General features: G+C 36.6%; 1 protein-coding gene across 1 annotated transcript; it reads right to left on the bottom strand.

The window, feature by feature from the left end:
* Window positions 1-1,401: 1,401 nt before the first annotated feature.
* LOC122021295 (TLC domain-containing protein At5g14285-like) lies at window positions 1,402-3,108 on the bottom strand. The gene has a single exon (XM_042579395.1). It carries the CDS (start codon window positions 2,510-2,512, stop codon window positions 1,772-1,774), a length of 741 nt encoding a protein of 246 aa, XP_042435329.1. The 5' UTR covers window positions 2,513-3,108; the 3' UTR covers window positions 1,402-1,771.
* Window positions 3,109-12,170: the final 9,062 nt, after the last annotated feature.

The raw sequence follows: 12,170 nt of genomic DNA, 5'->3' as shown, positions 1-12,170 counted from the left end.
TTTGGCTTCTTCAAATGTATTAAAATGTGATTAAAGATTGACTAATGTTATTCCTATATTCTGCCGACAGAGGAGAGAGAGAAGTGAGAGAAATATAATGAAGAAAAGAAAAACAATAGAAAAAGTCAAATTATCAGGAGGGTAAAATAGGAAATGCTTTTAAAAAAGTGCGCTCTTTGATAAATACCAAAGTAGTATACACCTTTTAGTAAATTTAGATTTTCAAGTGCGCCCTTTGATAAATTGCCGTACTTCTAGAGATTGAACAAGGAAAAGAGGCCTTCTAAATAGTAGAAGGTCAATTATGTGAACTGAATAATTAAAGAGACTAATTGAAAATGTTCAAACCAAATCAACCGGTTCATGTAACGACAAAGTTTACATAAGGAAATAGCAAAGATCGAAGTGAAGTGATAACCATTGGCACTTCATCTTGAAGTGACAGCATAAGTTAGAAGTTTTAGCAAAGAAGCAGAAATGAAGTTATCGGTTACCATCAGATGAAAGGTACTGGCAAGTATGAGAGATACAATAGAGTCATAACAACGGACAGTAAATGCAGGCTCAACAACTAGCAACTTCATTCCACTTCAATGACGATTTAACATCAATCAGTAAAACGTTTACAAAACTTAACTGTCATACATTGTCCAGCATGCAGTTGCATCTGATGAATGGAACACAAATATAAGACTAAATAACATGAGATACTAACATGTTAAAAGCATATTTAGGTATTGTGTGCTCAACTGACCAAGATATGGCAAATCATTTTATTCTTCTCACAACAATGGTAAATCATTACATGATTTGACTGGCCATGTCAAACTGCAAAGTAGGTGACTTTTTGAAAAATTAAAACAGAACGGAAAGAAAAAGAAAGTCAAACAATTTGAGAATGTATAGGAGAAAATTTTTTCAAGAGAAAATTCTGCTAACTTACTGATATTTAATGAGAATTACAAAGCTCGCCCTTTTGCAAACAATGGAAGAAAAGAGTAGATTGAAGGTTCTCAAAACAAGTTGGCAAGCTTAAAGTAGAAATTTTTGAAGCACCTATCTAGAAAAGCAGAAAAATTCAGAAAATTGCCACAAAAGGCTGGTAATCTTTATCATTATCTTGACACGAAACAAAATACTCTCTTCAAATTGTTGTAGTTTCACAATCAATGTAGTTGAAACATGGTTACTCTGTGAAGGGTTGTGCTCAAATGAATAGAGAAAATATGGCAAGAGTAGGATGCAAACACCAATGAGAAGGTGCGTTGTAGCCTACATATGGTATAAGACCATATATTGCTCTTGAAAATTCTGACAAGGCGAGACATGACCTCTCCAAAACTAAGCATTTATTCATCAGTCAATAAATAAAAAATAGAAAAAACTACTAGACAATGTCAATTAAGAAAGGAAAAGTTGCACTTATTATCATTAACTTGTTCCCCTAACTCAAACATTAAAAAATATCAGAAATACTCTGGGATGGAAACAAAAAAAAAATTACAAGTAAATTGTGTATTGTCAATTAACTAGACTTTTATTACAGGAAGGCTAGTAAAGGAGATTGACTAGAATGACAAGAAAACCAAAACTACTTCCTAGTGTAATTTCGATACAGCTGCATTATTGACTATCATTCACCTTGAGCAAGTAGAAACATTAGGCTATGCTAGTTATAGTTTTCAAGTAGTGTTCAGGAAGACAACATAGCATTCTGCAAGGAACCCATTCTACCTCAAGCACATCATTTTCATTGCTAAAGCAGATGCAGTTAGCTGTTCTTTCTTGTCCGGTTCACCTTCTCTCTGAAGAACTCCAACCATAAGTTGAATATCCACAAAATACTGGCCAATATCGCACCACCAACTACAATAATCCATGAAGCAGAAACCCAGATGGGAATTACATCACTAGCCATCCCACTCAAGAAATATACACTCATCCTGCAGAAGAAAAGTGGCCCAGCTAATCCTCTCATGACAGTGTACAGAGCATAGAAAGGGGGAGACAAAATTTTGTAGATTTTTGCTGCGTTAGGCAATTCTTCTTTCCTAAGTCCAGCCAGTGTCCACACGTTTTGACAAGCGCTAGTCAGCTCCGCAAGCACAAGAAGGACCAGGAGTGAGAATGCACCATGCACAACGAGGTAGCGACAGGTGATGAAGACAAAGAGCGTAGCCAAGTGATGGGCAATGAAGAGATAGTCTCCCGGGAGAAGTATCAAGTACTGAAGAAGATCAACTAGGAAGTAGCCAATGCTGAAGTCGAGAACAACGTTCTGGAAAGTGGTATTAGCGGAGGCAAATCCTCGAATAGGTCCGTGTAGGATAGCCGAAACTGCCATCAACACAGCTGGAGTACCATGGAACAGAGAAATTAAGCAACTAGATGCATCGGGGCGGTACTTTCGACTCCATTTGCGGAAGATCACGAAATAACCAAACAGATACAGCATAGAAAAGCTCGCAAAAATATAAGGAAGTAACCAGTACTCAGGGATCGCAACCTCCATGGCCAAATTTTTGGAATTCTTCCGGAGTAGAAATCAGACTTTCCCAAAATTGATCCACAATCGATTCGAAGAGCAGTTCAGCGTGGTATTTCCCAGAGCAATTGTTAATCCTCTTCCTTAACTGAATATGATAGAACTTCCCAAATCCAGGGCATTTTTTTTGTTCTCGTCGGAAACGAAACAATCGGCGAAAGGCGAAAATTTTCAATCGAATCTTCCAGCCTTTAATTGGATAAAGAGGGAAAAATAGAACACGGGACTCTGAACTGACGCATCAGGCAGATAAACGAGATGATCAAGGATCGGAGCACCGATAGCCAAGAATCCGCCGAAAGGAGAAAACTCTCCCGATCGAACTACTCGGGAATCGACAGAAGGATGACGCAACGCGAAGGAATCGGGCGGCGTACCTTGGTCCCCAGAAGCACCGCAGCGATAGCAACGTACTCCGAGAATGAAAGGGGCCAGCAACGTTCCCTTCCCCTTGCCACTCTCAGCTCTTTTCTTCGAAGCGTCTCTACAACAGCGCAAGAGACGGGGAGATCGGGTCGCGCCGCACGACGATTGGTCCGTTAATGCTGCACTATAAGGCACCGTTAGGACTTAGGAGTAAGCATGTAATACAGATGGTTGAGTAGTGATTTGTAGGTCATTTACCAAGATAGTTTAGTATTTAGTAAATTTTAAGTTTAGGGCAAAGAATCTCAAAAGTGAGATTTTTATATATTTTTTAATATCATATCATTCTCATATTAAAAATAAAAAATGTCACTTCATTTTTAAAAAATTCGTATAACTTTTTGAGGACATCACAATCAATAATTCACATATATCTAAATTTTTTAAAATTATATATATATATATATATATATATATATATATATATATATATATATATATATATATATATATATATATATAACTTTTTTCTATCGGAGACATTTTGGTGTGGACTTCATCTGTGACAAAGTATTTTTTTTATATATTTCTAATTATTAATTTTTTTAAATTTATGATTATGCCATTTAGGATTTTGTGTTTAAGTTTACAGATTGAGTTATAATATTAAGGATAAAAAGATTTAGATATGCATGCTATACGGCTTAAGATTCATGGCATAATAAATCTCTCTCTTGATTGATATATATATATATATATATATATATATATTTTATTCTCTCTCCACTTCCACCCTTCATTCAAAACCTTCAATCAACTTTTCCAAATCTTTTCCCTCGCTCTCGCTCTTTTCTTCGCTACATAGTGGCTTCCGTTGCTCTCGCTTGTCCGCTCTAAGCTTCTTCTCGAATAGGCCAAAAGTTCTCCAAATTTTCGTCACAAACAATCCTGACATTGGCACTCCCACCCTTAAATTCTCGATCGTAAACTCTTCTACTCCAGTGTATGCTTTTCTCTATATACAATATTTTTTATTAGGATTTATGTTGCAACGTATAAGTCCTAGCTGCTAAGTCCTAGCTGTTACACGTTATAGTAGCTACCATGGTAGTTGCTACAACGTGTAACTGTTGGTTGCTACTCGGAAAACCTATAGGTACCATTGTACAAAAATTTTGTACAAAGGTCTGAACTTTTTCCTAGCTACCATGTGTTCTTTTAAATTAAATTTTGGATCGCCTGCGGAACTTAACACGTTTGATCCAAAACTTAATCTATTTGTTCTTTTAGGTTTTGACTTGGATCTCCTGCGGAACTTTACACGTTCGACCCAAGTCTCCTTAAGTTATTAATTTCATTAAATATTAATTTCCATAATTGGTTCCCAGTACTGACGTGGCGAGGCACATGACCTTCTTGGATATGGGAGCAACCACCACTGACTAAACAAAACCTTTTATAGAAAGCTAATATTTAATTTCCTAAAATAACTTTAGGTTAACCAAAGAGAACAATCAAATCACAAGGAAAAGAAAAAAAAAACAAAAGAAAAAAATATTCGAAATTCTAGAACGTAAGCCTCTTGTATTTGGTATTATTTCCATAAATAACTAGCATGATGCGGAAAGAAAAATTACTAGTTATACCTTGTAGAAAAACCTCTTGATCTTCTACCGTATTCCTCTTCTAACCTCGGACGTTGTGTGGGCAACGATCTTTCGAGATGAGAAACCACCAACCACCTTCTTCTCCTCCTAGCTAGGTTCGGCCAACAAAGAGGAAGCTTCACCAAGGAAGAAAATCAAAACACTAACCAAGCTCCAAGAGATGCTAGCTTTCTCTCCCTTCTTCTTCGAGTAGTATTCGGCCACCACAAGAGCTCCAATGGAAGAGGGAGATTTGGCCACCACAAGAGGAAGAGAGGGAGAGGATGGCCGGCCACACCAAGAAACAAAAAAAGAGAGAGAGAAATAATAGATGTTGTGTCTCATGAAGGCACCCACACCCCTTCTTTTATATTCCTTGGCCTAGGCAAATTAGGAAATTTAATTACAATAAAATTTCCTCAATTTCCTTGACATGATTTAATTGAGAAAAATAAAATAAAATTTCCCAATTAAATCTACATTGGCCGGCCACATCATTGTAGAACAAATTAGACAAGTTTCAATCAACAATTAAAACTTCCTAATTTGTTTCCGAAAATTTAAAAAAATAAAATTTCTCTTTAAAAATCTCTTCATGGTTAATAAAAGGAAATTTCTATAATTTTAATTTTATCAACATGTGAATAATTTTAAAGAGAAAATAAAATATCTCACCAATCTACAAATAAGGAAAGAGATCTAATCTCTTTCTTTAATCTTTATAAATTAAGAGAGATAATTTAATTTTAATTCTTTTTAATAAATTATTTCTTCCACATAAAAAATTAAAATTAAAATTCTTTTAATTTATTTTGTCGGCCCACTAGCTTGTGTTCAAGCTAGGTCAACATTACTTTACCTAGGCCTCTAGCTTGTTTCCCAAGCTAGCTTGGTATTAATGGGTATAGAAGGTGGGTATAGGTGGGTATAGAACTTTACAAATAAGAGGCTACGATAGGGACCGAGAGAAGGAATTGATTTTGGTCTCGATAAAATTAAGCATCCGTGTTCGCCCAACTTAATTTTATCAATAATAATTCATTCCACTAGAGAACTATTATTGAACTACCGCACCAATCCCAAATTACATTTTTGGGCTCCTTCTTATTATGAGCATGTTAGTCTCCCTGTGTTTAAGATATCGAATGTCCACTAATTAAGTGAGTTACTGACAACTCATTTAATTAATATCTAAGTCAAAGAGTAGTACCACTCAACCTTATCGTCATGTCGGACTAAGTCCACCTGCAGGGTTTAACATGACAATCCTTATGAGCTTCTCTTGGGGACATTATCAACCTAGTATCTCTAGGACACAGTTTCCTTCTATAATCAACAACACACACTATAAGTGATATCATTTCCCAACTTATCAGGCTTATTGATTCATCGAACTAAATCTCACCCATTGATAAATTAAAGAAATAAATATCAAATATATATGCTTGTTATTATATTAGGATTAAGAGCACACACTTCAATAATAATTGAGGTCTTTGTTCCTTTATAAAGTCAGTATAAAAGAAACGACCTCAAATGGTTCTACTCAATACACTCTAAATGTACTAGTGTAATTATACAGTCAAGATAAACTGATACCTAATTACACTATGGCCTTCTAATGATTTGTTCCTTTCCATTTTGGTCGTGAGCTACTGTTTATAATTTATAAGGTACTGATAACATTATCTTCTGCATGTGACACCACATGCTATGTTATCTTCAATATAAATTAATTGAACAACTACAAATAAATGTAGATAATTTGACCAAATGTTTACAAAAGCTTAGGCTTTCAGTATACACTCCAACAATCTCCCACTTATACTAATGACTAAGCTGCCATATCTTTTACCATACATCTGATTCCCATTCCCTCCACATGCCGTTCGAAAGCTTTCGCTGGAAGGGCCTTAGTGAAAGGATCTGCCAGGTTATCCGCTGATGCAATCTTGGCGATGACAACTTCTCCTCGCTTCACGATATCTTGTATCAGGTGGTACTTGCGCTCTATATGTTTACTTGCCTTATGAGCTCGTGGTTCCTTTGAGTTTGCAACTGCACCGCTATTATCACAATAAATTGTGATGATTTTGCGCAAACCAGGAATCACATCTAAGTCCATTAGAAAGTTCCTGACCCATACTGCTTCTTTAGCTGCCTCAGAGGCTGCTACATACTCAGCTTCCATGGTTGAGTCCGAAACGCATTTCTGCTTAACACTCCTCCATGAAATGGCTCCACCTCCTAAAGTAAACACATAGCCTGATGTAGATTTACTATTATCCCTATCTGATTGGAAATCTGAATCAAGTGTAACCCACAGGGAGCGGATCGTCTGCTTGGTAAACTAGCATATAATCTCTAGTCCTTCTGTACTTTAATATATGCTTTATCGCAATCAATGTCCTTGTCCAGGTTACTACATGATCTGCGACCGCCCGTGACAGCAACCGTCGATATCAGTTAATAGACGTACATTAGGCTTCCTCAGTAAAGCATAAGGAACCGCTTTCATGTCTTCTATCTCTTTCGGCGTCTTTGGAGACATCTCTTTAGAGAGAGCTACTCCATGTCTAAAAGGTAAAACCTTTCTTGGAATCCTGCATGCTAAAACGAGCAAGGATTGTATCTATATATGAAGCTTGGGAGACACAACATTCTTTTCTTACGATCCCTTATAACTTTGATCCCAAGAATGTGCACAATCTCCTAAGTCTTTCATATCAAATTGTTTAGACAACCATACCCTTACGCCCGATAATACCTTGACATTGTTGCCAATTAACAAAATATCATCTACGTATAGTACAAGAAATACCACCACCACTTCTTATATACACAAGACTCATCCGGACTTTGAATAAATCCATATGATTGATTACTTCATTAAACCGAATGTTCCAAGATCTTGAAGGCTTCTTTAGTCCATAAATGGACCGATTAAGTTTGCAAACTAGATGCTCTTTGCCTTTTCAATGAACCCTTCGTTGCTTCATATGGATGTTCTCTTCAAGACTTCCATTAAGGAAAGCTGTCTTGACATCCATTTGCCAAATCTCATAATCCATATGAGGCGAATGGATAAGAGTATCCACGACATTAGCATGGCCACGCACGGTGAAAAGGTCTCCTCGTAATCGATTCCCTCTTTCGAGGTGTACCCTTGCAAGCCTAGCTTTGAAGGTTTCTACCTTCCCTTCCTCTTTTCTTTTGTAGATCCACTTGCATCCAACGGCTTTTACACCATCGGTGGTTCTACAAGCTCCCAGACCTTATTAGAGTACATAGACTCTATTTGAATTCATTGCCTTTTGCCAATATCTTGCATCTATATCTTGGAGTGCTTCATCATATGTTCGTGGATCATGTTCATGTTTACCAGGGATCAAGTCCAAGACTCTCCCAAAACATGAATCTCTCAGTTGCCTTACAATCCTCCCACTACGACGAGGCAGCCGTTGTGTATCATGTGTGACACGTGTTGCGCCTCTCTGTGGTACCTCTTCTTCTGGTGGATGAGTAGGACGTGTTCTCTCTAAGTTCTTCTAAAACAACTTTGCTCTCTGGGCTTGTGATCCATTATATAGTCTTCTTCAAAAGCGGGCATTGGTGCTAACAATGACCTTGGTCTTTAGTTCTATAAAATAAATCACCTTTTTCCTTTGGGATATCCTAACACGAAACGCATAAATGCGGATTCTAGCTTATCGAGATCTCGTTTCAGACATGTGGACTACCCCAATCGAATATGTCTTAGATTTGGTTTTGCCATTCCACAATTCCATGGGAGTAGAAGAAACTGATTTAGAAGGTACTAAGTTCAAAACATACCTACTTGTTTCCGGGCATATCCCAACGAATTTGGTAATTGAATAACTCATCATCGATCTAACCATCTCCATAAGAGTCCTATTCCTTCGTTCCACTACACCATTCTATTGGGGTGTTCCAGGTGCAGACAATTGGGATTGAATCCCTCCGATAAGTAATTCCTAAACTCTCCTAAGAGGTATTCGCCACCACGATCGGATCGTAGTGTCTTGATACTTTACCTAATCGTTTTCCACATCAGCCTTGTATTCTTTGAACTTATCAAAACACTCGGACTTGCGCGCATTAGGTAAATATATCCGTATCTTGAATAATCGTCTATGAAAGAGACAAAATATTCAAAACCTCCTCTTGCCCGGACAGACATAGGACCACACAAATCGAGTGAACCAATTCTAACACTTCTTTGGCTCTATACCCTTGGCCTTGAACGGCCTCTTGGTCATTTTACCTTCTAAGCAAGATTCACAAGTTGGAAAATTTTCCAACTCTAATGAACTCAAAAGTCCGAGGTTATAAGCCTCTGAATCCTACTTAAGTTAATATGACCCAAGCCTTAGATGCCAAAGATATGCTTGATTCATTCCGAGGTTCTTTTCTCTTATTAGAACTAGAAGATGAGTTATAAATTTCCATGTTTTGCTTTGTGGAAGAATTTGGATTTAAAGTATACAAATTGCCAACCAACGATGCTAGTGAACAGATAATCACTTTATTTCTTTTAATAACTACATCGTTACTAAAGAAACTGAATATCCATCTAAAACAATTTAGAAACTGAAATTAAATTCTTAAAAGGTACATAAAGACAATTTTTAAAACCAAAATTCTATTTCTACTAAAAGATAAGTAGACGTCTCCCACAACAACTGCCACCTTAGTAGCATTGCCCATGTAGATGGTAATTTCTCCTTCGATAGTCGTCGGTTTTGAACCCTTGCAGGACATGATCGATCCCTCATATACACACACCAGTGTAGATAACACCGCTAAACATGTTTCAACAACTAGAGCGAGATATACCTTTGTTTTGATTCCACCTTTCCACCATGTATCTGCCACGTCGAGATGAAGCATTTCCTTGGGCTTCTTCCTCACTTTAAACTCATTGAGATTTATTCACTTTCTCGAGCCATTGTTTCTTCTTCTTCCCTTTCGGTAGTAGAACCATTTTCAGATATAGTGAATTTGAGATTGTGACTAAATAATCCTTCGCCGCTTGAAGTTGTCAAGAGTTCCCTAATGAATAAATTCTTTTATTCATATTATAGTTCAAAGTGGAACTGCTCAAAACTTCTAGGTAGCGTTTGGAGGATCATATCGATCTGGTTTCCCCATCAATTTCTCCTCCAAGGATCCGTATCTCGTTCAAATAAGCCATCATCTTTAGGATATGATCCCTCACAGGAGTACCCTCTTGCATGGTGGTGTCATTATCTTTCTCATAGCTTCTTGTCTAGAAGCCCTATCCCGATGACCAAATAGTTCCTTGAGATTGTTCATAATATCATAATGTTGGTAAATCTTGATCTTGATGTTGCAATACATTTGACATTGAAGCCAAATGTAACACCGCGCCATCTCCTTTTACCCATCTCCTATGATATTCAATCTCCTCTTGGGTAGATTCACCAGTGTGCATCGGACAAGGTTCGGATTCCAATTTATAGCTTCGAGTCAGAACAATGTCCGGTTTCTTTTCCAATCTATGTAATTAGGTCCAATGAAGTCTGTTTTGTTGAAGTATGATGGACGGTTGGTTGAAAGTCATCCTAAGAATCACAAATAGCTTTTGGTCAGAACTCTAAATTTAGAATAATATTGATTCCTCAAACAATACTATTTTAAATTAACCAACACCTTAAAACACCGTGAATTTTGTATGCCACGTTAGTGTACGTATACAAATTCAACATTTGTAAAAGGAGGTTTTATCCCATTAATTTTATTATCTTGTCAACCTAACTTTTGACAAATAAAATTAATAGTTGGTATCTTTGGTCACACAAATAATTGACTCGATGGGAGGATACTATTAGATGTGTCTAAGTACCATTACTTGACACTAAGTCCATTAATAAGATTATGCCCTTCCGATGATCACGCTCTTAATTAACTTCCTATAGTCATCCAAAATGGAAGTAGTGATCCACAAACAAGCTCATCCGTTATGGAACAGCCAAGCCGCTTTTGTTCAATCACTTACAAACCGATAATGGAGACCATGGGATTTATTTAAAATCCCTCCCACTTAGTTATTTATAAATGAGGAATTTTAACTATGCTAGCCTACTAAAACTTGTAAACTAACACACAATATAAAAGTAATAAATAGAAAATTTATTTTTCAACTATTATGGATTTTATCTCTAATTGTCCTCCGTTGTCATCCCAATCACGTACCGTATCATGGCCATTTCTTTAGCGATCCATCTTGCTCCTAGTTCGCTGCCCTCTGGTTCTTAGAAGGTTCCACGCTTTGCAAGATTCATAGAATTTTACATTTTTGATCCTATATTCCATAAAAGGAATGTACATGTATCTAGATCAAAATCCTAACTAAATCAGCTCCTCGACTCTGTATTTTAATACAATCATGCACATAAATGCCCTTGACATGTCCAAGGGTCCAATCACACATAATAACTAAAACCCATAATAGTTGGATCCTGCATCCACAAAGTTAGCATCCTGCCTAAATTATGTATGACATGTGCATAATTAAACTAAATACCAAATACACAAAGCTCTGATACCAATTGTTGGTTGCTACTCGGAAAACCTAAGGTTCCACTGCATAATTTTTGTACAAAGGTCTGAACGTTTTCCTAGCTACCATATTCTTTTTAAATTAAATTTTGGATCGCTAACTTAACACGTTTATCCAAAACTTAATCTATTTGTTCTTTTAGGTTTTGACTTGGATCTCCGCATGAACTTTACATGATCTCCTTGTTATTAATTTCATTAAATATAATTTTCCATAATTGGTTCGATCAGTTCACGTGGCCTTCTTGGATATGGGAGCAACCACCACCGACTAGACAAAACCTTTATAGAAGCTAATATTTAATTTCCTAAAATAACTTTAGGTTAACCAAAGAGAACAATCAAATCAAGGAAAAGAAAACAAAGAACAAGACATCGAAAAACATATTCGAAATTCTAGAACCTCTTGTATTTGGTATTATTTCCATAAATAACTAGCATGATGCGGAAGAAAATTACTAGTTATACCTTGAGAAAACCTCTTGATCTTCTCGTATTCTCTTCTAACCTCGGACGTTGTGTGGGCAACAATCTTCGAGATGAGACACCAACCACCTTCTTCTCCTCCTAGCTAGGTTCGGCCAACAAAGATGAAGCTTCACCAAGGAAGAAAATCAAAACACTAATCAAGCTCCAAGAGATGCTAGCTTTCCTTCTTCTTCTTCTTCGAGTAGTATCCGCCACCACAAGAGCTCCAATGGAAGAGGGAGATTCGCCACCAGGAGAGAGGGAGAGGATGGATAGCCACATCAAGAAACAAAAAAAAGAGAGAAATAATAGATGTTGTGTCTCATGAAGGCACACCCCTTCTTTTATATTCCTTGGCCAATTAGGAAATTTAATTACAATAAAATTTCCTCAATTTCCTTGACGATTTAATTGAGAAAAAAAATAAAATTTCCCAATTAAATCTACATTGGTCATATCGAGAATTGGAAATGATTTCAACAATTAAAACTTCCTAATTTGTTTCGGAAATTTTTTTAAAAAATAAAATTAATAAAAGAAAT

Source organism: Zingiber officinale, chromosome 9A (assembly GCF_018446385.1).
Source record: "Zingiber officinale cultivar Zhangliang chromosome 9A, Zo_v1.1, whole genome shotgun sequence".
Lineage (NCBI taxonomy): Eukaryota > Viridiplantae > Streptophyta > Magnoliopsida > Zingiberales > Zingiberaceae > Zingiber > Zingiber officinale.
Note: the sequence above shows the minus strand (reverse complement) of the source record. Positions and strands in the feature narration are given on the sequence as shown.